The 27692-nt window shown below is 46.2% G+C and overlaps 1 protein-coding gene across 1 annotated transcript in view; it reads left to right on the top strand.

Annotated features, from left to right (window-relative positions):
* Positions 1-2126: 2126 nt before the first annotated feature.
* Positions 2127-27692, top strand: part of LOC144173218 (uncharacterized) — a 39989-nt gene continuing 14423 nt past the window's right edge. The window contains exon 1 of the mRNA XM_077701717.1: positions 2127-2620. Coding sequence (XP_077557843.1) covers positions 2184-2620 — 437 coding nt within the window. The 5' untranslated portion in view covers positions 2127-2183. The remainder of the gene's footprint in view (positions 2621-27692) is intronic.

Raw genomic sequence — 27692 nt, 5'->3', positions numbered from 1 at the left:
GAAGGAGGAAGAGAGCAAAGGGAAAGCTGGGCGGCCGGCGGCGCGTGGACATTATCGGCCCGAGCAAAAGAATTTTTCTGGGACACAGTCGGCGCTCCTCTTTATATCTTGCTCCGTGGGCGCGACTGCAAGGTCCCACGCTGCACTGTTTCCCGTCGCTTCGGCCACAAAGCGACACCTTGCGTGCGGACGTACAGGTGCTCCAAAAATATTACGGAGCACGGGAGCGGTGGCCGGAGCGGTCAAAACTGCATGACAGCGCGATCTATGCGTAGGTGCGCCGCAGATAGCGAGAGTGCGTGGGCACATCCGGCTGGCCCCTCTCGATCTTCTGACGCCCGCCTTATCGCCGGCTCAAGCGAAGCCGCGCTGCTGCCACTCCTGCTCGCCAGGGGCGCTTTCGGAGCTTCATGAAGGCCTGTTTACGCAGAGCCATCGAAGAAAGCTTCGTCTTCAACGGGGTTCGCTTTCTGCTTCGTCATGAATGCCACCGATGTCACTATGGGTGCCTGCCGTGCTTCGTGATCCGCTTGATTTTGAATCTTGTGGCTAGAATAATGCTTGGCTCAAGCTAACGCATAAAAAAGAGCAACTTTTTCACCGCTTACTAAGCACATATCTTGACAAGAAAAAAAAAAAATTCCCCCGCATTTCCCCGAGGGGGAGAATGTGAAAGTGCGAATGCACGGTTGTCGGCCCGCTTGCGGCGCTTGCGCTCGGCCCCCGCAGCCCACCGCCTCGCCGCCTTCTCTTCCATCTCTTCCATCGGGTTTGTAGTATCACGTGTACACCACGCAGTTATCAAGCCGCTATAACGCCGCTGAGTCGCCAACGCACGCCGCTGACGACGTAGTTTGAATGCGTTAAAGATATAAGGCGCGTCTAACACTGATATCACCGTCGCGTCTTGTTTGTGTGTCAAAGTATGGCAATAAAGAAAAAAAAAAAAAAGTCCGTGGCTTGGTCGGTAGAGCGTCGCGCTGCGGCCGCAAAGTCCTCGGATCGAAACCTGGCGCCGGATGCTGTTTCTTTTTCAAATATAGAGGAGCACTGCGGACGCCGCCGCCGCCGGCGGTGGATGGTTTGGGGTCGCTTATAAAGTGCATTCGCACTTAAAAAGGGCTGCTTCATAATTTGCTTCAATGGTATCCCCCCTTGATTCATTTCTCCGAGCATTGTCGCAAAATATGCCCAATCGCATCATTTTAAAGCCGGGACACCCTTCAATCTTAAGTGAATTTGTGTAGGTTTGTGCCTCCCGCGTAATAAAGTATATTTGTGTTTAAGTAACGGGACTCCAATGGTGTGACTTCCCATTTTATTTGAGCGCCCATTTGTATCGTTAACGCAATGCAGCCAGTACGCGCATAGAATTTTTTTTGCTCATTTTTATGCCTTAGCTTGTGCCAAGCATTATTCTAGCCAGATGAATAAAAATCAAGTGGATCACGAAGCACGGTAGGCACCCATAGTGAAATCGGTGGCATTCATGACGAAGCAGAAAGGGTTCCCCGCTTGAGAAGAAGCTTACTTCGCTGGCTCTGCGCAAACAGTCCTTCATGAAGCTCTGAAAGCGCCCCTGGCAAGCAGGGTTGGCAGCAGCACGGCTTCGCTTGAGCCGGCAATAAGGCGAGCGTCAGAACATCGAGAGGGGCCAGCCGGATGTGCCCACGCACTCTCGCTATCTGCGGCGCATCTACGCATAGATCGCGCTGGCATGCAGTTTTGACTAGAGTTCCGGTATATAGCTCCCCTAGGGGAGCAGAGTTGCGCGTCCATCCACCATCTTGAGTTCCAGGTCGTGCGGGAAAGCCACCCTTCTCGCGTGAAAAAGCTGCCGCCGGGCCGCCGCGCCAGCGGCAGCGGCGAGGAGGAGGGGCGAGGAGCGACCGGGCAAAAACTGGCGCACGATATTGGACCGCTTACCAGATGAGCGGCCGCCGCTGCAGCCGCTTCCACAACCGCCGATGCCCAGTTGAGTAGAACCAGAGGCATTGAAGGACTTTGGTAGGACAACTGACTGTGCGCAGCAGTGAAAGCGGGCTTTCTGTCGAACTGGAACCCGCGGCATGTGGCAATCAGACGCGCAACTCTTGCGCTAAGCGATATACAGGAACTCTAGTTTTGACCGCTCCAGCCACCACTCCCGCGCTCCGTATTATTTTTAGAGCACCTGTACGCACATGTCACCGGACCTGCAGAAGACGCGGACCCGTCCGAAAACCGAATGGACGTGGAGGAGGCGGAAGCGGCGGCGGCCGGTGGAGCCAGGCGTGCAAGCGGAGGACGCAACTGCGGCTCCCGCGGAGGAGCGGTCGACCTCCCTAAACGACCCAGCGCTGGTGGCAACTGTGCTCGACGTGAAAAGTGAGGAGTGTGTTGGGGCGGGTTCGACGGACACCGTCTTAACTGGTGAAGTGTGTGACGCCGCCGACGGCGACGGAGACAACGCAGAAGCCACCGCCAAGAGGCAGCGCATGGAAGACGATAAGCGCGAAGAATCCGGTGACTCCGGTGACGTGAAGCCAACTGTGGGCGGCGTTGTGCTGAGGCGCCCAAGCTTCAAGCCAAAGCCCAACATCACGCCTTACGACAGAGGATCAGCGGCGGGGAAGCCTCCGTAAGCGAAACATTTGCTGTTTCTTTTTTTTTTTTTTTTTTGCGCGGGAGGTCTTCCAATGAGCGTTACGACACGGGGAACACTTTTTCTTTTTTTGAGGTAGAAAAGGGGGCGGGGCCAGTGTTCCTGAAGCGTATGTGCAATAGTGTGCTACTTGCCTTCATCTTCCATTCATGCGGTGTTCATTTCATCATTTGCGTTGTGCCACCCTTAATGTACGCGGTCTTTCTGAGCGAAAACGTCAGAGTCAATTGTACAGACTCATCAGCGAAAGGGAGTTAGACGTCGTAGCCTTCCAGGAGACGAAAGTAGAGACCGAGCAAAGCAAGAAAGGATGGTGGGAGTGTTCAGTTCGAGTTATGAATTATGTGTCAGCCATGCGGTCGGTTTATCGGCTGGTTGTCTCATTTTAATACGTCGGAGCAGCGGCGCAGTAGTTCAAAACGTGACGTCCAGTTTATCTGGGCGCTTGGTTATTTGTGATTTTATTTTAGCCTCAAAAGAATGGCGTATTGTTTGTGTGTACGCGCCGACAAAAGCAGATGAAAGAAAAGTGTTTTTCGACGATTTGCGGGCGTGGCTTGACACAGAACGGGCACTTGTGCTATTGGGAGATTTTAATTGTGTGTGCTCAGCTCGCGATAAATCAAGTGGCACTCCTTATCGCGACGGAAGCATGATTGCATTGAATGATATCACGGCAGAGTATGGTTTGGAAGATGTAGGGGATACGTTGGAATGCAAGACGCATATCCAGTTCACCCTCTTACAAGGAACGAGCCACGCAACATTACACCGAGCTTATGTTTCGTTAGAACTTGTGCCGGAGTGCTCTGAGTATAGCGTTACACCCGTGTCCTTCAGCGACCATTGCGTAGTGTCGTTCTCGATTGGCAAGAGCAAAGATAAGAATAAGTTCAACTGGGACTTATGGAAAATGAATAGCTTGTTGTTGAAGGACGAATTCTTAAAAGAAGTTAAAAAAGATAACGAACCTTCAACAGCACACATGTGACTGGGCCTGTGAGTGGGAGAACTTCAAAGCAGAAATCAAGACGGCAGCAATAGAAAGGTCGAGTGCTGTAAAGGATGATAAAAGAAAAAAGGAAGCCGTGCTTAGAGGGAACCTGGAGACGCTTTCTGTACTAGAGTGCCAGTCACCTGGACTGTTCAAGGACATTAAAATTTTGAATCATCAGATCGAGGCTATAGAACAATAAAAATATCATGGCGCGATAGTGCGAACCCGTGCGGAAAAGTTCATGTTAGGGGAAGCCCCTACAACGAGAGCATTCAGCTCCGAGAAGAAATACGCTACCCGCAACTCGATTGCGGAAAGAGAGTACAAAGGGCAGGTTCTCGGCGAACAAGAAGCAATTAGCACAGCTTTTTGTGAGTTTTATGATGGTTTGTTTTTCTACCAGCCTGTGAACGTGGAACGGTTTAAGGATAACTTTGTAAGATTCTTGTCGGCGATAGACGATGAGACAAAATAAAATTTAGAAGTACCAATTACAGTGGAGGAGGTTAAGAAGGCTATCAGCGAACTAAGTCCGGGAAAGTCTCCAGGCCCGGACGGGTTGCCGACGGCGTTCTACAAAGCTTTCCGCAATGACTTAAGTCCAGTGTTGTGTGGCCTGTACAAAGAAGCCTACACGCAGGAAAGACTGCTGCCCTCGTTCTCACAATCGCACACTGTTCTCATACCGAAAACAGACGTAAGTGAAGAGCTCAGAAAAGTTACTGCGTATAGGACAATATCTTTAACGAATGTTGATTATAAAATTTTAATGAAAGTTTTAGCAAAGAGATTGCAGAGTGTGATAACTAACTTAGTGGGTGAACACCAAACATGCGGTATAAATGGAAGGTCTATCACAAGTAATATACACATAGCACGGAGCATTCTCGAGTGTTGTGATGTCATGAATGACGTTGTAGCAATGCTACAAATAGACCTGGAAAAGGCTTTTGATAAGGTCTCGCATGAGCTACTCTATGCTATTTTGGAAAAAGTAAACCTCAGGAAAGTAATAATGGAGGGCGTAAGACTGGCGTATAAAGATTGTTCAACAAGGCTGGTAATAAATCGGTCAGTGAGCCGACCAATAAATGTCACGCGTTCAGTTCGGCAAGGATGCCCGCTGTCCCCTTTACTGTTTTGTTTGTACATCGAGACGTTTTGTGCTAGCATCATAAACAGCCATATTATACTTGGTTTCCAGTTGCAAGCATGTGAGGTACGTGTATTGGCATACGCGGATGACATTGCTTTATTTTGTCGTGACAGAAAAAGCATCAGTGTTGCAGTTGCGTTGCTTAAAATATTCTGCGAGTATACTGGAGCTCTGTAAATTGGAGCAAGTGCTTGGGTTTTTGGCACGGCAACTGGGACGTAACCGCTAAGTGTGTTTGAAGGTATGAACTAGCAGGTTATGCCGGCCAAATACTTAGGCGTTCCACTGGAAAACTACCGAGATAGCGACTCGTACTGGCGAAGCCAGACGACGGCGCTGCGTGATAAAGCGGAAAAGTGGGAAGGGAAGGGGCGTGCGCTGTCGATGTTTGCGCGCGCAACAGTGTGCAATATGTTTTTGTTTGCGAAACTTTGGTACGTTTTGCAAGTGACCCACTGTTCTCGCGCCAATGTTCAGCAGCTGCACCGCGTTTGTGCTGTTTTTGTTTGGGGCTCGTCCTGGGAAAGGACAAGTAGGACGAATCTTTTTCTAAGAGTACGCGAAGGCGGTCTATCGCTCTCGCATCTTTTTTTAAGACAAGGGGTGAATCGTTTTTATTTCTTGCGTGAGATAAAGGACCCCTTCCTGCGCACTTTCATTCAAGTCAGGTTAGGTAGACTACCGCCCCAATTCATTATTACATCATGTCAAAGCTACAGCGGAGGAGTACACGGGTATTTAAAAGAAGTTGTGCAAGCGAATCAATTTCTGTGTGTACGCTTCTCGATGGAGTATTTGAGTTCTGTGTCGAAGAAAGCTGAACAGGGACCTTGCTGAAATTTGTTTTCCGGTTCCTCTATACCGATCCATGTTTCCAGTGGGCCCCGGGCAGAACGTTTTGAAACGTGTAAAAGCTATTATCATTCCCCCTGGTGTTAAAACATCTTTCTTTAAACTGCACTCTGGAGTGTTGCCAGTTAAAACATGAATGTTGGAGAAGGGTCTGCTTGTGCCATGGGGAGTGGACTGTTCTTTGTTTAAAAAGCCCGAGACGGTGGAACATGTTTTTTTGGATTGTTGGGATGGGGTGTTTTTGTGGGACGTTCTTCAGCGAACATTGAAAAAGGAGTTTCAGTTGAGTCCTTATGGCATCCGGTTCTTGGCAGTGCAAAACGATAATGGAGTGCCTTACGACCTGGAGTGCCTTACGAATGAACGAGGGTCGAGTGCTGCGCTTTCAAAAGGGCTGGAAAGGCGTAACCAAAACGAAAAGTGCTAGAGTAAGCGTAGTGTTCATGCGTGAACGAAGAACGCGCGATGCTGCACTCGCACTACAAAAAAAAAATGAATTATTTTTATTTCTGGTGTCCTGGTAGGTGCAAATTGTCGTGCGGGTGAAAGGCATTAAAGGAGAATCAAGCATGGCTCCTCTGCACTGCATTAAAGCTTTTGCTGCGGAAATGAGGCGATAAATATTAAAATGTCGCCAAAAAAGGTAGTAGCATCAGCTGCGATTCCAGGACTTAAGCCTGCTTTAGTGGAAATCTTAGTTGGAATACCAGGTATACATTTTACTTACAGACAACAATGAGCAATTGGGTGAACATTTTGCAGAGAAGCCGGTGCCTTATTATCTTCGCCGGTGAAAAAAAATGCCAACAATAAAATGTGGCTTGACAATTGCGTCCAATTAATGTTAGCTCAACACGTAGAACAGAACTTTGGTCTTAACCTCACTCAATCTAACGGTACTGTGTTCCTATTCAAATTTAAGAATGTCATCTCCAAAAACAACTTACAGACTTCGCTAAAACTCTACGTATATTTTTTTTCTACGTACGCAGCACTTTCCACAGCAGACCACTGAGGGTAAAAAAAAAAGTGTTTTTGTAAGTCATATACACTTTTTTTTAAAATAGCTCTTGCCCCATTGAAGTTTTTTTCAGTGAGAATGTTGTCAGCAGTACTCCAAACTGCTATCAGTTAGAAAGCGTTGCGGTGGTAGAACCATAACCAGCCTTTTGCATGCGAGAACAAAATGAGCGAAAAGGTATTCGCTCTCCACCAATAGCTCCAGTTTTCGGCCCCATTACAATTTATGCTTCTTTTCAGTGGCATTCGCCGAAAATATTTTCCCCACCACGACCATTTATTAACCGTCTCACCACCCACTCGCGAAAGTTCAGGCGAGCATGGGACTCCGGCCCCACTGAGCGCGTACCGCCTCGTGTTACCGTGTAAGCCAGTCCCGTTCCACCGAGCACCGCATACCTGCCGCTGAACGGCAAGTGTATCGGAACTTCAGCAACGGCAACGTCAGAGTGGCTCGTAGTCTTTCGCTTTGCGCATCCCGATACATTCTCCCGCCGCAGATCATTTGTCATGGTTGCGCAAAGCAAGCTGAGCGCTGTGAACGGAGCCGTATAGAAGCCCCGTCTTTGCATTTATTCCCGTGACGATTTAACCGGAAAACTTATCTTAGCCTGTCGTGGACGCCGTGAAGGAATGCCGCGAACGAAGAGCACTTCGGGTCCCGAAGAATCGGCTGCGCCATGCGCACTGTCTTTCGAACGGTTTCGATGACAGAACTGACGGTTGGGAACGGTTTTCAATCAACACCGACACTTACTGATGCTTTCAGCCCTGTGAAGATTTTAAGTGCAGAGCGCTTTATGGGCTCGCCTTGTTGCCGTAGCTCGCTAACTGTCGATGCGACTGCCGGATTGAGGCAGCGCAGCGAGATAACGGGCCCAAGTAGAGCCCGGCGTTCCGTCGTAGGGCGTCCCAGAGGCTTCGAAAACCAAGAGGTTTAAATAGTTATAACCGTTCGAACCTCGTGAACCGCTGGCGCTTGTCATACATCTCCCCGTTGTTTAGCGCAAAGAAAACATCAGGCACATTTCAGCCAAAATGTGTGTATATAACCGGCAGCCCGCGCATTCATTTAGTTAAGAACGCTCGTTGGGTTGGTTTGTACGATAGGAAGCGAAAAAAGCGGCCGCGCAAGAACAAAATGGCGTGTTCCAAATGCCGCAGAAAGGCTCCAGCCACGCAATAAAAAAAATGGCGTGTTCGAAATGCCGGAGAAAGGCTCCAGCCATGGAAGAAAAAAAAATGCGTTTTCGAAATGACGCAAAACAGCTCCACCATGCGAAATTAAAGAAAGTAAAAAAGGAACACCACTCCAATTGGAACAGTTTGAGGCAGGGGGCGCGTGAGCACTTGGAAGGTGGGAAATTTGAAAAGCATTTTGTGGCAGCAGTGAGCGGATAACGGTGCTGCAGCCCATTATGGCGAATCACTGCTCTGTACGTCCGACTGCTTTCACATTGAGTGGAACGGGTTTAATTTTTTCTTTACTTCACAAAATTTGCGAGTTCAAATGAAGTCTGCTGTACAACCTTATTGATTATATGGAACGGAGACCTGCCTCTGGGAATTAACTAATAGTGCGTTCAAACAGTACGGTGTGAGAAAAGGCACAACGGACGGCGGAAACTGCTAATGAAGAGTTATTCAAAGCGCACGTAGTTTTTACGATAAATGGGAACGCAGTTAATATTGTAAAAAGCGAAACATAGCAAATGCAATAAAACACCAGTCATTACCCTAACAGTGAGGTGACTGCGAATGCAACTGTTCTGAATATTTTTTCAACGATATACTTAGCACTTCCACAGTAGGCTGCTTTTTCGCTTAGCAACAATGTACGTGAATTACCAAGGTGCACCGCTCTCTGTTCTCTTACGCATGATGGAATATCCCCGTACAATGAAGATTCGTGACGTGGGCGATTGCATGATACCTGCGAGCAGGGGCCATCTAAAGTAATTGAAACACAGCCTCGTACATTTACAGGAATTTCTTCTTCCAGAAATAGCCTGGCTGCGTCATTGTGCGTTTAAAGGAGTCCTTTCATATTAAAGAAGAAGCTTCGCTTAAATCGGCAGTGACTGTCATAAATCCAGTAACACAAATAATTTGTGATGTTTACATATGCTTGTTTCAATTACATATGACGGCACCTGTACTTCATAAAATGAATATGCGAGTGTTTCATGTGTAGCTCATGGTTGCATGCCCACTAAGGAGCACATTCCTGCCTACGTGTTTCGAATAACGCTTCACAACACACTTCATGAACTCAGTCATTTTCCTCAATCACCTAATTCTATCAATCATTAAATCAATCACTCAGCAAATTTCAAGGACGTGGGATAACGGGAAATCAGACGTATCTCAATCCATCACTGGCAACGTCGCTGGCAGCAAAAAAAGGGTGTTGCTGGGCAGCGTCGTTCTGCCCGAGAGGGAATTCTCTCAATAAAGGTGGTAGAGGGAGAGAAGGGGTTGCTAGGCAACGTTTAAAATGGGCGGTGGGTGGCGCTGCTGACAGGAGCGTGGGATGCTCGTACTGTACTACCTGGCGTAACCAAGCGGCTCTTTGCCCGCTAAAGCACGACCACTCGGATACACCTCAGGGCGATGACCTTCGATACATTCCCCACAGAAACACGTACAATAGCGTTTGAACAAGTTCTGCTGCTATGGTGACCCCGAGTTATTTAAAAATGTCCCTAAATTTACTGCCGTGGTTGAGTTATCACTGCTTCCACTCGCTGTTTTCGGGAGATTCGAGGAAAATGCGGGTATAGTGTTGGAAACAGACGCTGCCTAAACAAGAAGCAGGAAGGGAGAGGGTAAGTCTCATTTTCCTTGCCATCATGCCCATCCACCCGCATCACGCGGGACCTACGGATGAGACTCGTTTTTTCCGGTATTTTTCTATAATTGTCAACGCGATTAAATTGGTCTGCCTATAATTGTGTAAACACATACAAAGCTAAATCGCACTGCGGCAAGACTGATAGTTTTATCAGCCGACCCCTCACAGGACGTTAGTGATACTGCATGGTAAGCCGTTGTTGACAAAGCGCTTGATTTCGAATTAAAAAAATCAAGTGAAGTGTCACGTTCCGCAAAGTCTGGCGATGAAACCCTGCTTTGACAAATCTAAATCATATATCACAGGGTTTCTCGAGCCTTCTGCTGCTATCTGATGCACCTAGGTAGGGGTGATGTATAAATAGTGCACACATTTTGAGACTTCGCGAACTTTTTCTATACGGTTGAAAGTAAAAAAAAGCTAAGGTTTGTTTACACGCTCCCGATTGGTCCCCGTGCCGGCGGCCGTATAGATGAGAAAAAGATGAAAGACAAATTGGAACGAAATCGTTTTCGAAGTGAAACCAGAGTTCGTCGCGCATGAAGAGAAGAATAGCAGGAAGAGAGCGCAGTATAAGAGACCACGAATATTGACCGAAAAGCTCAGCAGCAGGGCCCAGCACGTGGATTTGGGATGCCGCCGAACTCATTATAAACATGTATTCTTGCACCTAGTGCGACACGTCTTAGATGTAGGAACAGACATACTTTTTGTGCGCAGAAGAAATAGACAAGAAAAAATACTGGAATATTCCAATCGTATTTCTTGGCGTCTGCCCACTACTCTGACGAACGACGGAATCAAGGACCGCCGTGATTCGCCTCTCTTCAAGCCTGTTTTTCTTGCGCTTCCCGTTCACCTTCTTCTCCGGAGGAACGTCGTCTTCGCTTTGCGGCCTGTTTTGGGGGACGTTTTGTTTCGGCCAACGAAACGACGGTTTTTCTTGTGTGCTTCTAAACCGATTATTTCTCGTGCACGTCCGTTGTGTTTCCGTGAGTCTATGGTGCAGTTTTTTTACATTTATTTCCAAACAGATTTATCCTGGCTACATAAGGGGGGGAAGCGGGAGGTACTGGTGTTTTCTTCTTTTTTGTTACCGATGCGGCCTGGTTTTAATCTCTGGGCTCATCAATTTGCCAAGGTTGGACGGAGCATAGCAGTCAGAGATAAAAAGAAGATGACGAATGATCGATGACTTTCCAGTTTTCTTGGGGTAATGCGAAATTTACAATATACTACTAAATGAGAGAATGTATAAATGAGAGGAACCGAGAGAATCATGGCAGCAATGGCCTTTGCAACCAGTATTCCTATAACCGAGACAAGACATAAGCACGAGAGTAAGGTGGCAGGGAGAGCAAAAAAATGAATATAACTCTAAAATAGCCAATTACGTTTTGCAAGAAGCTTTATGGATACGGTTAAAATATTGCCCAGTTAGAAGAAATTCAACAAAAAAATAAATAAAACCCAATCAAAGAAGCTTACGCCTCTTTTAGCTCGCGCGGTGATTATTAGGGCGAAGTACCTTAGGGCTCCGGCTGTCGGCATCTCATGTGGTCACGGTGCTGACACACCGGGACCCTCGTTTGCCTACAGCTCGCGCTAGAACGTAATGCGTACTAAAAGAACACAACGGGACAATCGTATACCAGCGCCTCGCGATAGGACGCTTCGTCCTTCAAAGACACGAGATTTCTACAGCAACGCTCTACCCCCCCCCTCCCCCCTCAACCGTTTCATCAACGTGGGCAAAAACACCAAGGCACCGAGGCCTTAGACGCTGAGCTCTCAGCATCACTTCATCATAACTTCGAAACCACATCATCGAAACCACATCATACACTTATACACTGCAAGCTTCACCCCTACCTGGCTTTACGTTAAAGGAGATGGCCAGGTTTTTTTGTTCAGTTAGCGCTTTGAGCCTCCGCTCCAAGAAAAGTCATGAATTTACATTCGGAGCTACTTGCTGCACAAATATTAACGCTAAGTAAGTTGCCGCTTCCGATCCCGCGGTGTAGTTTCATTGCAGCAAAAAAATAAAGTTCAGAGATATTAACCCCCCGTTGCAAATTACACAGCAAGTGGCGGAGAAAAATGCTGCATTTAATCCAGCCACAAAGTTCTCAACTTTACCTATCGGGTGGGAAATCTTGCATACGCTGGCGAGCTATAAAGAGGGTATAAGAAAAGGAAAAGACGCTCCAAGTTCTTAAATGTGCTGTATTTGAAAGTACTATGCTGCGCCTCGACGTGTACAATCTCATAAGGCGTTGTATTGGCACAGGTATTATACGAGATTGAAATACGGCAAAGCCTAGCATAACATAGTACTGTGTCATGCTGTGGATTTCCTGCGTGTCCCTTTTGCAGGCTAACGTAGTTATGTTGCGTTAAATTACATTTTAATGGCGCTAAATTACGTACAGTCATGGTTGGGGTTGCGCACTTTAAGTAAAACATATGGAGTCGCGTGGGAAGTGCGTGCTTGGGGATAGGAATGGGTTCGTAAAACAACCAGCTGCAAGCTTTACCTGTCGTGATAAAGCTCAGCTTCTACTGTAACCAAGATCTTGCATATTACAAAGTCATGTGATGTGACATAAAGAAATGAGTTCGTCAGCACTATTTTATGAAGTATAAATGTGTGTTTGTAAATTACAAAATGTTATTGGTGATCACCGAAAAGGGACTCGACCTACAACTGCAGCTGTTGGCTTTGAGTTATGGGGTTAAAGCATTTTTTACAAGCACGATACAATTTGCAAATTATTATTTATACCTGTGCAAGAAAAACTCTTTTAAGGCTACTACTTCTTTCATCGGAAGCACAACTTACTTTTTATGAGAGGACCTTCCGTTCATTTTCAAGTGAAAGGAAGAACGTGAACTGCGGAAAAAGAAAACAAGATTACCGTTAATAATATGAACCCAGCGAAAATAATGAAAGATAGGGAACTTAACTATGCATCAAGCATGTGCAAGTAAAATTTTTAAATGGAGCTGAAAAAGGAGAGAATAAAATGCAGCGGCTACATTTTCATTTTCACGAAGCGAAACTGCAGAACCAAGTTCATCCATATGGAACCTTGGAGTGCCCTTGCATCCGGCATTTCAGAAAGCCTGCCTTTTGGGGCTTCCAAACAAAAGGTTAGCGCGAGCCCTGGAGAGAGGCGAGCTACTATAAGAAAACGTAACCGCATTACAACCTCGGGCCACAGGTTCCCCATGACACCACACGTAAGAGCAGCAGAGGTCAAACTAACCCGCCGCTGTGGCTCAGTGGCTAGGCGTTGTTTCGCTGAGCACAGTTACACGGGTTCGATTCCCGGCCGCGGCGGTTGCTTTTCTGATGCAGGCGAAAAGCAAAAACGCCCTTGTGTTCGAGATTTCGGAGCACGTTAAATCACCCCAAGTTGTCGAACTTAATCCGGAGCCCTCCACTACGGCGCGCCTCATCAATTTTGCAGCATCGGCGCTCTAAACCTCACAAGTACAGGAGCACCGCATCCGCAATGGGGATGACCCGATTCCCCCAATGCGGGTATTTTGTCGTCCTAGGTAACACTTAGATTTATGCTGACACATGCACTACCGTCTGGGCATCAGCACCGCTCGTAAGCAACGCCCTGCGGAACACTATCGTGGACCCCCCCTCCCGCCCCCTCCGATTTTCAAGCTTTTCTTTCTCTACCTAGAGTCGTGAAGACCTAACTTCCCATGAACCCTGCATGGTCGCTCCTCTGCATTACATGGCTTTTTCCTCGGGTGCCAGGACTTTGGCTGCCCACACCGTGTCGGGACACACTATTAAGTGCTTTGTCTTTTAGCCCAGTGGGGTCAGCCGCCATCGCATTCGGGGTCTGCATGGAACACACGCAGACCAAGGGGTTCTGGAACGCATTGGAGTCAAACCCTGAGAGGAAAGCGCCTACTGACGTGGACAAACCCCGTGGGTAAATTACAATAACCACGAATCATACCACACCGAAATATATAGAAAACTTTGGCGATTGGACTTTGTAACTTCCGTCGTTTTAGTTTGATCATCTGTAGATTGCTTGGTCTCATTCATAGGTGTTGGAGATGGAACTAAACACTGAAATCACAAGCCATAAACAGAACGCAAGCGAAGTCAATTGCTCCATGAATCAAACAGCTGTCATACTAGTACTTTCATTCTTTGATATATAGTTGTAAATGCTGAAGGTATTGTTGATGTGTCCTTGTCCGCAAAACACCCCTCGAATTGAATTCAATGAAGACACGGACGGCCACAACGCTCTTTATTTCGCTGCTCATGCAAGTGAGGGCGAGCGGAAGGAGAATGACAAATATATGCGCAGCCACGCATGCACATGTTGGCGTTTTTTTTTATTGAGCACAACATTTAACATGCCGTTAAATACCTAAAATCTGGGCAAATCGATGCATTTGCGGGACGTTGATGCCCACTAGCGGTGCGATGAAAGATTGCAGGAAGGACGTCTAACGTACTTAAGAGGACCCAGTCGTAGATCTAAATGCGAGCAAGCGCATACAAAACTAGCTCTTCCAACTCGTCTTCTGGAAAAGTTCCTGCACAATCGCTTCCTAATTTCCTCCCCTTCTTACAGAGTTTCCTATGAATTCGGTTTGTGAGCAACGCTCCTTTATTCTGCGTTTCTGTGAAGCTTAGGAAAATTTGGGATGGGTTGATCAGAACTGGCCGCAGCAATCGTGCACATGTACGAGTACCTCTTCTAAGGTTAACAAGAACACATTCTGAAATTTGTAGTGCTTATGTCGCAACGTCGATTCCTCCCAAAGGTGAAAAAGAAGGCATTCACCCACTTACTTCACTTTGTAACATGCCAACTTCAGTTTCTAAGGTGGAACACGCATAAAATAAAACGAAACAAGCCCAGGTGGTGACTAAAGCTGAGTTTATTATGGTGGTAGGATTATGTATGTGATATACAATTTGATAAAAAAAAATTGTGTAACGTCAGAGCTGGTACTTCATACTCCATTTCAGAAAGGATACGACTAAATAAATTACTCTACCATGAAAAATTACCACATAATTTTACAGTGTAAAAGGAAGGGTCAGAAGACACAAGGCAGGCGTCGACTTTAACTTGCGTGTATTGACAAAACCTCCTCTAGTATATACCCCAAGGTTGGACGAAGACTCCTCAGGCGAGGGTGATTCATAGATGAAATACAAGCAGGCACTCGCCTTGTCAAAAACAAATAAACAAATAACATTTTTTATTTGTTTTTGACAAGGCGAGTGCATCTTTGTATTTCATCCTGTAGTATATACAAGAACCCACCAGCAATCCCATTTCCGTCAGCTTATTTCACTCATCCAAATAATTCAAACAAAAATATCAGTCCATATCGACTATGCCACTCGCACGCCCTAGAGAGAGAGAGAGAGAGAGAGAGAGAGAGAGAGAGAGAGAGAGAGAGAGAGAGAGAGAGAGAGAGAGAGAGAGAGAGTCGGATGTATATAGGTTTTCCTGGAGCTGGCGGTTCTGCCAACCGTTATAATCCGGTCGTCAAGGCGCGTGTAGATAACACGTTCCCCACTACTTACGGGAAGCGTCGAGAATGGTAGAAGGGTCGGTGTTTCGGTCGCACTCACAGACTATGTGGTAAAGTATGCCTGCATTGCCGTGACACGTGCACTTCAAGGAGCATTGTGTAGGGAAGAGGTGATTTAGTCAGACGGGGTTAAGGAACGTGTTGGTTTAAAGTGTCCGCGCAACGTATTTTCTTGAATTTGAGACCGATTTCGTAGGGCAGACAGGGGGTAGTTGTTCTTACTTAGTCTATAATTTCCTGATTGTTCTCTATACGTGTTGGACGGTGCTCATCCTCTCATAAAGTCCTACAGGCAATATGAAAATAAGACCGATTTCGTAGGGCAGACAGGGGGGTAGTTGTTCTTACTTAGTCTATAATTTCCTGATTGTTCTCTATACGTGTTGGACGGTGCTCATCCTCTCATTGAGTCCTACAGGAAATATGAAAATAAGAACCCGTTTTTTATGAAATACTGGCTCTTCTGATAAACATATTCATCTGCCATCCACGTTGATTTAACAAGGTTGGCCAGGGTAAGCAAACCGAATTAACGCGTTTCAAATGACAGGAATAATTCGTAATTACTTGTTATATTTTCTTGGCACAGGGGAAAGGGTAACCACTTCGGAAAAGTGTGGCATTTGAATAATCAATCTTTCCGACTGCTGAGATTAGTCTCTCAAAAGTTCCTCCGCATAATCTGTTCTCACATATAGGAAGGATGGATACTACGCAAGCTCAGCACCTCCTTTAATGGCTGCCCCAGGCAATAGGCGCAGACGGCTCGGTTGAAACTTCCTTCAGAGTATCTTCCTAATCCCCAACTTGGCGAAGTTCAGAAGTGTCTCAATTAGCGACCAGAGGTGATCATCGCGGGAATTCCAGGCCAGCACGTCCTGGCGTGCGTTGCGCGCGCTAATCCTTTTAATCCAGTCATCAAATGCTCGATACCCGCCTGAAACTTTTCCGGAAAATAAAAGAAAGCGAAATTTAAAGGCGAAAGCCTAATCCGCTTAGCGATTCCCGAACTAACACGCTTGAACCGGGCTGCTCATCTGTGCGTGTTTATTGACAAGGATGGAGACTCTACGAGGGAGAGATTGTACAGTAACCTTTTCCTTTAGAGGCCTGTTATCTTTGGTCGTAAAAGGGCAGGCCAAGTTTAAAAAATAAGCCAATAAACCGGTCTAAACTATCTCGCAGACCGAGGCATTGTTCCACATTCATAGAAACATTGTCTTATTCTGTACTCCAGGCTATTTAAATCCGCAGAGCGCGCTATCTCCTCCGTGTTACACGGTGTCATGCTTTAACTGGTACCCCAAGACAAATATACTCAAATCCACAAAGTAAACATGGGGCTTCGTGAACAAAACAAACTAGCTTGTGGAAACATCATTTTTGTGCGTTTCTACGTGGTTCTAAGTGCCTTCGAAGAGTCCAGTCTGTTACGCATAGTGTTGCGGGGTCGCTCAATGCGGATCACCGACCCCAAATACCTGCTCCAGAAAGGGCGTCCTCTTTTTAGGCCAGTGGATTGCTGTTCTTTGGCGTAAGGATTTTCGTGTTTGTTCTTGAATGGCAGCACGAGCCATACGAGTGTTCATAGCATTTCGTCGTCCGACAACCTCGCAGCGCTTGCGTTTTGCCCTCTTCGAACTCGGCCTGGTTGAGCAGCTCTTCAAACGAGGCATTTGGTGGGAATCATGTTCCGATGATGATGATGATTGCTATTGGTCTCCCCTTTGAAGCGGGGTGATGACATGTCATCTTACCAAAAAGAACTAATATAATCATGTTTTACACTTTTTGTTTAATACTAGCGCTGCTTAAAGCAGGCACTAAAGCTTATTAGGCCCGAAATACTTTTTTTTCCCTGCTACAGGTGGTAACTGGCCTAGGCAATATTCCCCTCTCTGCTTTTCGTCCACCAGTATTCTAATATTCTTTTCGTCCCCTCGACAGCCTTGAAGTTAACTTCCTCTGTAATACCCTTAAATGCTAGGGCTTCTGGAAGCCCAATATTACCTTCATGTAGATTTGGATGGATACCCTCACATTCTAACACTATGTGCCGCATAGTTTCTGTTTCTTTTCCGCAGACCACGCATACCCCATCATTTTGTGAATACTTCCCCACAAAACTCTTAGTTCGCAGGCAACCTGCTCTAGCCTCAAAAAGCAAAGCACTGCCCTGGGAATTATCGTAGAAATTTTCCTTTCTAATGTTCAATTTCTCAGCCCTGTACATCTCTAACGACGTTTTAGCTTCAATTTTTTCCCTCCATTCATCCGTTTCAATCTGCCTTGCCTCTTTTTTGGTTACCTTGGCTGTTTTGGATTCTCCACTGTTCTTTCCGTATTTCATCGTTAGCCTTCTAGTCTTTCTTAACCACTGCGTGTCCACGCTTTTCAAGTATAGGTACCTAAAAACCTTAGCTGCCCACCTTCGTTGGTCAATTGCCCTCAACCTCATCTCAAAGCATATTTTACTCTGAGCTTCTCCAACTTCAAACGACGCCCCGCCCATATCTCCTTGAACTGCTTGGTTAGTTGTATTTCCATGCGCGCCTAAGGTCAAGCGCCCTACCGTTCTCTGGTTTGCTTCAAGGCCTGATAGAACGTCTGATTTTAAGCAGAGTACAGCATTCGCAAACGTGAGACCCGGAACCATTACTCCTTTCCACATTCCTCTTACTACTTCATATTTGTTATACCCCCACAGAGCTCTATGCTTCATTATAGCTGCGTTTCGCTTTCCCTTAACCTTAAGTTGCTCCTCGTGAGTTTTCAAGTAGTTATCCCCTTCGTTTATCCACACTCCCAAATATTTATATTCCTTCACTCTAGGTAATTCGCCTTGCTGGATAGACACTACATCAGTGGTAGCGTCATTGAAAACCATTATTCCTAGTGAGGAATTTAGGTACGAAAGCAAGCGGTAACTGTCTTTGCTATTGGTAATCTGGTCAATTCATAGGTAACTCGGGCGAGAAATACACAGTTTAAGCGTCTTTGCTCAGTTCATACGAGAACGCTTGCTGTCGAAAGACAATGTGCTTGCAAGAGACTCGTCTGAAAAGACTGTGGTTGATTCCTCTGTCATAAAATCGGTAAAACACGAAAGCGAAATGTGCAGCAAAATCTGCAGCTGGGCATGATTTGCGGGTCAGCCGCTGTCTCATGGGTTTGTTTGGCGAGCGACGTCCTGCTAGCGGGTCGCTTCGTCAAAGGTGTACTGGCATCATTTTCGTGACAAATATGACGTCAGTGAAATCTTGGTGTATCTCGGCATAAAACACTTTTGTGTTAAAATATAAAACCTGAAAACGAACCCTAAATATAACGTTCTCTTTAGTACTAAAGGTTGCTTCACCGCAAAAATACCCTATGTGCAGGGGTGTACCCCTTACAGGCCGCTTGCTTCGTTGTACTGACCTTATTTCTGTGAGGATATGACGTCAGTTTAATCTTGATGTCATCATCATCATCATAATCATCACCACCACCACCACCACCACCACCAGCCTATCTACGCCCAATGCAGAGCAAAGGCATCTCCCATTAAGCTCAAAATTACCCAGGTGCTGTGTTAACTGCGACCAATTTATCCCCGAAAACTTCTTGATCTCATCTGCCCATCTAACTTTCTGCCGCCCCCTGCAACGCTTGCCTTCTCTAGGGATCCACTCTGTTACCCTTAATGACGAGCGGTTATCTTGCCTTCGCATTACAAGCCCTGCCCACGTCCATTCCTTCTTCTTAATTTCTACTAATAGGTCTTTAACACCAGTTTTCTCCCTGACCCACTCCGCTCTCTTCTTGTCCCTTAATGTTTCACCTATCACTTTCCGCTGCATTGCCCGCTGAGTCGTTCTCAATTTAAGTTGAACCCCCTTAGTGAGCCTCCAAATTTCTGCCCCTGTGCTTTCTGCCGCCCCCTGCGACGCTTGCCTTCTCTAGGGATCTACTCTGTTACCCTTAATGACCAACGGTTATCTTGCCTTCGCATTACATGCCCTGCAAACACCCATTTCTTCTTAATTTCTGCTAATATTTCCTTAACACGTGTTTGTTCCCTGACCCATTCCACTCTCTTCTTATCCCTAAATGTTACCCCTCTCATCTTTCATGCCATTGCCAGCTGAGTCGTCCCCAATTTAAGTGGAACCCTCTTAGTGAGCCTCCAAGTTTCTGCCCTGTACGTAAGTACCGGTAAGATGCAGCTATCATACACTTTCTTCTTCAGCGACAATGGTAGGCTGCTATTCATTATCTGAGAATGTCTGCCATATGCACCCCACCCCATTCTTATCCTTCTAATTATCTCTGCCTCATGGTTGGGATCTGGGGTCACAACTTGGCCTGAGTAGATATATTCGCTTACCACTTCCACTGCCTCGCCACCTATCTCAAACCGCTGTGCTGTCCCGAGGTTATTGATCATTACTTTAGTTTTCTGCATATTCATTTTCAGGTTCTGCATATTCATTTTCAGGCCCATGGTTCTACTTTGTTTGTCCAGTTCGGAAACCATGCTTTGCAATTCGTTCCCCGAGTTACTTAGCAAGGCAACGTCATCAGCAAATCTGAAGTTACTGAGGTATTCTCCGTTAACCCTTACACCCACCTGTTCCCAATCCAACGTTCTGAATACGTCTTGTAAACATGCTGCGAATAAAATTGGAGAGATTGTGTCTTCTTGTCTGACGCCCTTTCTTATAGGTATTTTACTGGTCTCCTTATGGAGGGTGATGGTAGCTGTGAACCCATTGTAGATATCATCTAGTATTCTTAGATAATGTTCATCTGCACCATGGTTCCGTAATGCCTGAATGACTGCTGAGGTTTCGACCGAGTCAAATGCCTTCTCATAATCTATGAAGGCTATATATAGGGGTTCAGCGTACTCAGCGCACTTCCCTATCACCTGATTGATCGTGTGAATTTGGTCCATGGTTGAATAGCCTTTACGGAACCCTGCTTGTTCTTTAGGTTGACTGAAATTTCTGTTAGCGATTACCTTGGTAAGCACCTTGTAGACGACTGATAGTAAGCTTATTGGCCTGTAATTTTTCAAGTCCTTCATGTCACCTTTCTTATGGATTAGGATGATGTTCGCGTTCTTCCAAGATTCGGGTACACTTGCGGTCATCAGGCATTGCGTATACAGGTTTGCCAGTTTTTCAAGTACAATTTCTCCGCCATCCTTCAAGAGGTCTGCTGTTATCTGATCCTCACCAGGTGCTTTGCCCCCTTTCATTTCTTTCAAAGCCTTCCTAACTTCTCGGTCGTTACTGGTGGGATGTCTATCTCCTCCTAACTACTTCCTCGTTAGGCATTATCCTAGATATCCCGGCTGCTGTACGGATCCCTATATAACTCCTCGGCTACTGTGACTATTTTATCCCTATTTGTGATGACATTCCCTTGCTTGTCTTTAAGTGCATACATCTGATTTTTCCCCCACGCCAAGACGCCCTCTTCGCTGCTTTCAGGCTACCTCCGTTCTTTACAGCGTGTTCGATCCTCTCCATATACTTCCGTATGTCAGCTGCATTACGCTTATTGATTAACTTCGAAAGTTCCACTAGTTCTATTCTGTCAGCTGAGGTGGAGATTGTCATTGTTTGCCGTTTCCTACTTAGATCTTTCGTCTCCTGGGAAAGTTTACCAGTATCCTGTCGAGCCACGTTGCCCCCGACTTCTACTGCACACTCCGTGATAATGCGTGTAAGCTGGTCGCTGGCTTCCTAGGTCGTAAACTCTGCTTCCTCGGTAAGAGCTGAATATCGGTTCTGCAGCGCGATCTTAATTTTCTTGTACACTACGTACACTAGCTCATTAATCGGCTCCTGTGGTACTAGTTGTTACGGACCCTCCTCAAATCTTGCCTAATTCGAGATCTTACCATACGGTCGTCAATACACCTTTCCCTTCCGAGCACTTCCACATCCTTCACGACGCCAGGGTTATCGCATAATATGAAGTCTATTTCATTTTTATGCTCTCCATTCGGGCCCCTCCACGTCTACTTCCGGCTTTCCCGTTTGCAGAAGAAGGCATTCATTATGTGTAGGTTATTCCGTTCTGCGAACTCGACTAGTAGGTGCCCCCTGCTATTTCTACAGCCCAGACCATAGTTCCCAACTGCCTTGTCTCCAGCCTGATTCTTGCCTGCTGTTGTATCTGCTGTTGTATCCAGGAATAAAACACTTTCGTGCTAAAAAAATTAGAAGGAATGAGCCGCCAAAGTCACAGTGCCTCGCTATGAGCTCGGGTAGCACCGCTGACGGTATTCAATTGTGGCCCTGACATTTTTCACCCGGTTTATTAAAAATCTCAAAAACGTACAGCGCTGATGCAAGATCAATTGCAAATGGTAGACTGTACCTCGTCAAGGCTTTATTGCACCAGCAGCTTTGCTCTCCATACGCTAGCTTAGCTTGGCTTCGATACTGGTTTGTGTTCGCAGGGAAAGTGGAGAGTGTGTAGACTGGCATGCAATCGAAGGGAATTGTGCTTGCGCTTCTCTACTGGGGTGTCAAATTGGGCTTCTTCAGAAATATTTGTGTTCCTCCCCGTTCTAAAACTCTGCATTTTTAAGAAATGAAGTCATCTTGCATTGGGACAAAAAAAAACGATGCGACAACGGCACAGTTTAAGGTGAAATCTCAGACACAATACCACAATACGTGAAATCTCAGACACAATACCATCCAAGAATGTTTCAATATGATCCCCCGCCAGTAGCTGCATGAAATACCCTTCAAGCCATATCAAAGAGGTACGGCACAGCATGGGAAATATAAAGGCTGTGTGGAAAGAAAAAATTCACGCATGTTCACGAAGTGAATCATGACGTGCGGGCGAAGCACTGGGGATCGCTCCTACCATAAATCACCGTTGAGAATGCTTACTGCTGCTAAAACTATTTCTAATCCAATCCAATCCAATCCAATCCAATCCAATCCAATCTAAATTTAAATCCAATTCAATCAATTCAATCCAATCCAATGCTCCTCGTGCGTGCGCAGCCCGGCTCTCCAGGAGGCTCTCTCTCCCCTCTCTCTCCTCTCTCTCTAACCTTTTGTGAACCTTCATTTTGTTCTTGTTAGCCTTTTGTGAAACATTTGTTCACATATGTTTCGATTTACTTGGTGCTGTGCGTCTCTCTCTCTCTCTCTCTCTCTCTCTCTCCTCTCTCATCTCTCTCTCTCTCTCTCTCTCTTCTCTCTCTCTCTCTCTCTCTCTCTCTCTCTCTCTCTCTCTCTCTCTCTCTCTCTCTCTCTCTCTCTCTCTCTCTCTCTCGTTTTTTCAACCTTTCATTTTGTTCATGTTAACCTTTCATGAACCTTTTGTTCACAGATGTTTCGATTTACACGGCGCTGTGCCGTGAGCACGGACGTCGGACGCTGCACAAGCCTCGGCCTTAAGGTGCTTCGCTCCTCAAAAATGTTTCGAGAGAGGCTTTAACAATTCCCCGAAACAACATTCTCCACGGGAGAACTGTACTGTCAAACGTTTTTTCTTACATTTCTAGTCTTTTGGCTTTCGAGAATTGGCTCGGTGCGGTAAACACGAGTTAGAAAGAGCTAAGAGAATTATTGAACAGCATTAGTCACCATAAGTATGCAATAGTCAGAGATCATGAGTTGGAGAGAGCTTGGGGCTAAGAAGATTAGTTAACAGGAAATTCTGACGACTAATGGTTAACAGAAGCAGCCTACTTATCAATTTGATACAGCTCGGAGTGAGGCCATTCCCCTGTCTCAAGTGTGTGCAGCATAGCCGGTTGAGAAATCCGACAATTTTCGCGTGAGGCTTACGCTTACGCAAGTCATGTCGTATTAATGACGCCTCGTTACAAGGCTGCTACAAGCTCGTTTGGTTTACAAAGCTGCGATGACACAACCGTAATGATTGCAGTGCACGGCTCTCAAAAAACTCATTTTATCAAAATGTCAGTTCATATTTCAGTGCTTCAGCAAACTTTTCTCAGTGTCAGCACAGTTTTAAAGTGAAGGCCGCAAGTAACTCCTATTTTATGTTGACCCGTCGGCGACGTCCTGTTTCAGCGAGAGGGCAAACGCTGAATCGGTATCCGCATGGCCGAGCAGGGCTTCTTTTACGAGGCCACATCTCACATTCTACTACGGCCACAACATCACATACACGGGAAGCTCCCCGTCAGCACGCCTCAATTCCGTCTTTATGCTAGTGTTTGGAAACTAGTCTACGGGTATTGTTACAGAGCATTCGTGCTGCATTGGCGGTGTTTCTCAAGCTCGTATATTCCGATCACCCAGTGGCGTAAACTGGATCCCATTGCTTCGTATTTACAACCGCGACGGCGGAACCGTTGCTTTTGGATAGTTCAGTTTAGACTACAGGTCTAATCCGCATGGCAACAGACCGAAAAGGAGGAACAAATTAAGCATTCAGTTTGTAAAGGGAGACTTTTTCCTTGTCGTATTTTTACTTAATTCGACGAGGGGAACAGCCCTGTGTTCTATACTGATACCACCAAATCTAAGAAAGCACACTTTTGCTTTAAATACACTGATGTTACTTTCTTAATCGGCGGTGTTTAGGGGGACACGTAAGAGTATGAAGTGTTTTGTACATGCCTAACAAACAGGTGCTCCAAAGTATCTTTTATGTTTGGTACTGAGTGTAAGAACTCTTGACGTGGTGGCACTTAAAAAGTGAGTTGAGGTCAACCACACCGTTTATTCTTCAGGCGGCTTGAATTTCAGCGCAACGCTTTTATCAATGATTGCCACGCTGCAAAACACTGTATTCTTCAACTGTAGCGAAACTAATTTCAACCTTTGTTTACAGCAGTTACGGTGCTTCCTGTAACAAACTATGGAGCAGCAAAAACCAATCGTCCCTTTGGAATTCCTAGCCTACTATTAAAGTGAAAGTCCTGACTGCCACATTCTGCAAAAACAGGGGCGTTATTGTTGTTGTTGTTGTCGTAGTGGTCCCCTCAAGAAAATGGCCGCTGCTTTAAAGAGTAACAAAATAAAAAATTATATGTAGTCTGGCGAGGGTCGAACCCAGGTCAGCCCAGCGGCAGTTAAGTGCGCTACAAAACCGGGTTTTTGGATCACCGTTTCTTTTTTTGGCGACTGTAATTTTATTTACAAGAACCGACACAGAGCCGCATCGAGTAAGGTTGGAGATAACAAAAGAACATACCTTTTGGTATACAGAAAAATACGCGCGTACGGGAGTTACTCAATTCATGGTTGAGCATGTTTTGCCAGGAAAGAAAAAAACTAGTCGAGAGATTATACTAAGAAGGCCATGCTGCACTGCCGAATAATGCATGTCAACAACGGAGAACAAAAGTTGTTGTCGTTGTTCCGTTTTCTTTTTCTATCACATACACACGTACTTGGGGAATTCGCAAGGAATCTGGAGCTTTAAAGGGAGATGTTCCCGGTTCACAAAATTCACGAAAAAGTGAATTAGAAACGTACGAGTTACAGAACAGTGCTCGCCGCGTAACACCTGAACATCATGACACGTGATTAGAACAAGTGCACACCAGCCACGCTGAACTTGGAGTCTGGGGAAACTGTGGCGTGTGCCCATCTTTTTACTGACGTAATTTGCGCCGTAGGCTATGTAAAGACTACCGACGCAAAAGCCATATCGGAATCTACGGACGTAAAAAAAACGGCGGGTCACGCAGTTCAGTTCGCTGAGACGTGAAATGACGTCCCTCTTTGAAGTTATTACAACAGTTGCGGCAACAGGCTCAACCCGACCGTAGGACGAAGAAACGAAAGCGAGAAAAGAGACGCGTACACGGTATAGCAGAAAGAAGCCGGATGAAATAATTTACGCCAAAAGACGACGGAACTAAGCGGCGGAAAGGGATGCAAATACGGCGTAGTAGTAAACAAGTTGTCAATAAGTATAGCCTGACTGTGGCCGCCAAATCCCGTGTGCGTACGTAAGTACCCCAATTAAGTCGTTGGTCATTTTCTATTGGGGACAGGGTGAAAAGCTATGCCTTTCCTCCCTATTCAAGGTAGCATCTGTTCCGTACAGCCGGTAAAGATTTCCACGTGGTCAAAATTAATCCGGAGCGCTCCACTACGGCGCGCCTCATCACGTGCGTTGCGTCGGCGTGTTAAAACCTACAATCAAATCAATGTTCCGTACTGCAGTCCGTCAATAAAAGCGGAGTTCCTAAAATCCGCACTTCGGTGCCTACGTAAGGCTGTACATCAAAAGTTCTAATAACTATGCTTGCCCAGCGTGAAAGAAAACGTCTTTTATATATGACACCCTCACTGGGTCATGTTGAGCATGACCCAGCTGAGAGTGACTCCCCTCTTTTTTTCAGCGCTCCCGTCAAGAAAGCCGTATTTGGGTGCACGTTATTTTAGTGCAGGGCAGCGCGCTTTTTTCAATATCAATGAGCCCGTATTAATAATTGGAAGCTGTCAATCATCCCAGACTACTGCCATTCTTAGGCACTGGCGCGGTCACGCCCAGCGAAAATAAAGCTGCGTGAGCCTGCTATATTCCGTTGCGGTCGTGTAAAAAAAAACCATAACCTGGTGGCTTCGTCATCGCCATTACTTCTTTGAAGCCGCACAGAGTATTGCACGCGCGGTTGAGAATAAAACTGGCATATGTGTAGGAGTGGACTACCGCTATAAAAAACATTACGCAATTGTAGGAATCTGGACACACAAGATTAATCGACTCGTTTATAGAAAATGTAAGATCAGTCGAGTACAAACTTATAAACATTTATTCAAGTCCTTGATTCCTGTAATGCACTACGCTCCCGCCGATTTTTTACCCGACACAAGGTGCCGTTTCACGTCTTTCCTCCTTTTCAGCGAAGCATTCAATGGTTACTGATGGCGTCGAATAAAGGAAATGCACTACAGGAAAACAATGTTAACACAATGGGTTCCTTAAAACGATGATGATGATGATGATGATAAGCGAAGGCACATCATGCGGATCAGGGAAAAGCGCTTTCTGTAGCCGTAATCGAACCTGGATCCCTCGCCACCGCCGAGAATAGGGTTGAGACGCGGCAGATGAGGCACGCTGGTGTTTTTATGGGCGAAGCTCCTCTTGATCGGGTCCTGTCCCGGCCGTACACGGCACATTGTACACGGCACATTGATGATGACTGTGGCAGGATCCCCCTATGGATTGGCCAGCCAAAGATTGGCCGAAGAGGACAAAACGTTCAACGCGTTCGTTGCTACCCAGCAAGGAGGAGAGGAAGAAGAAGAGGTTGTCGTTCGTCGCCTGCGAGTTGAAGACACGTACCGGGGGTACGCGACACAAGACGCTCTGCAGAAGGCGACGGCCAAGGTGGCTAAAATGCCACACACCTAATTCGCCAACTTACCCATTCAGATTCTCATCGACCCAAACAAGCCTACATAATCACCACAAACATCGACGTCGTCGACGGGCTTGTCAACGGAGCGGTGGAAAGCTTGACGTGTCGAGTCTTTATATGATGTGTGAGCGCATGTTTCATGGTTTTACCGATAAGGATTTTAGCTTCGCCCCTCTCATCATCATTCACTTCGTGGAGATGGCGGGATTTTTATTGTTTTCTTCTCTGTGAGATGCGGGCGCAAAGCGCATGCGCAGGCACAGTGGTCATGGCCGCTTTCAGTGCAGTTAAGCGAAGAAATCGCCGGCTAAACTCTTCAGCGAATACCGCCTGTATAATTTCACCTTGACCAAACAATAAAAGTGTCTAAGACTGAAATATATACGCTCATTTACTCCTACAATATGTCATAAAAACTAACATCGCCTGCGAGATTGTAGGCCTATAAGATAACGGACTCTGCAAACATGCGCTAGTTTTAGTTTTATTTTGAAAGCGCTTGTGTTTTTGTTTGAACAAAAGATACTTTGTCAGAACTATTTCTAAAGCACGTTAGCGTAACATTCACACCTCCACACAAGCAATCACTCTCACCAGATCATCTCTATTAACAGCAGAGCTGTTTAAGCTTTTAGTTCCGCCGCTCAACGCCTAAGCTTTTAGTTCCGCCGCTCTCAAATTTCCCACCATCGCAGTGCTCGCGCGCCCCCTCCCTGAAACTGCGCCAGCGGGAGTTCTGTTCTTCTTGTGCTTGCTTTAATTTCGTATGCTGGAGCCGTTTTGCGTTATTTTGACCGCGTAATTTTCTTCTTGCGTGGCTGGAGCCTTCTGCATCATTTCTAACGCGGCATTTTTTTCTTGCGCGGCAGCTTTTTTCGCTTACTATCGTGAAAACCAACCCAACGAGGGTTCCTGACTAAATTAACTCGGTGACTACCGGCTATATACACATATTTTGCCTGAAATGTAACTGCAGTTTTCTTTGCGCTAAACAACGGGGAGATGTATTACAAGCGCCAGTGGTTCATGAGGTTCTAACGGTTATGACTATTTAAACCGCGTGGTTTTCGGAGCCTCACCGTGACCCCCTGACGGCGGTACATCAGGCTCTACATGGGTGCCTTATTATGTCGCTGCGGCGCCTGATTCGAGCAGTCGCATCAACAGTTAGTGAGCTACGACGACAAGGGGAGCACATCA

Source organism: Haemaphysalis longicornis, unplaced genomic scaffold, assembly GCF_048455015.1.
Source record: "Haemaphysalis longicornis isolate Haplotype H1 unplaced genomic scaffold, Haemaphysalis longicornis Haplotype H1 scaffold_3, whole genome shotgun sequence".
Taxonomy (NCBI): domain Eukaryota; kingdom Metazoa; phylum Arthropoda; class Arachnida; order Ixodida; family Ixodidae; genus Haemaphysalis; species Haemaphysalis longicornis.
This window is presented reverse-complemented; position numbering and strand designations above follow the sequence as displayed.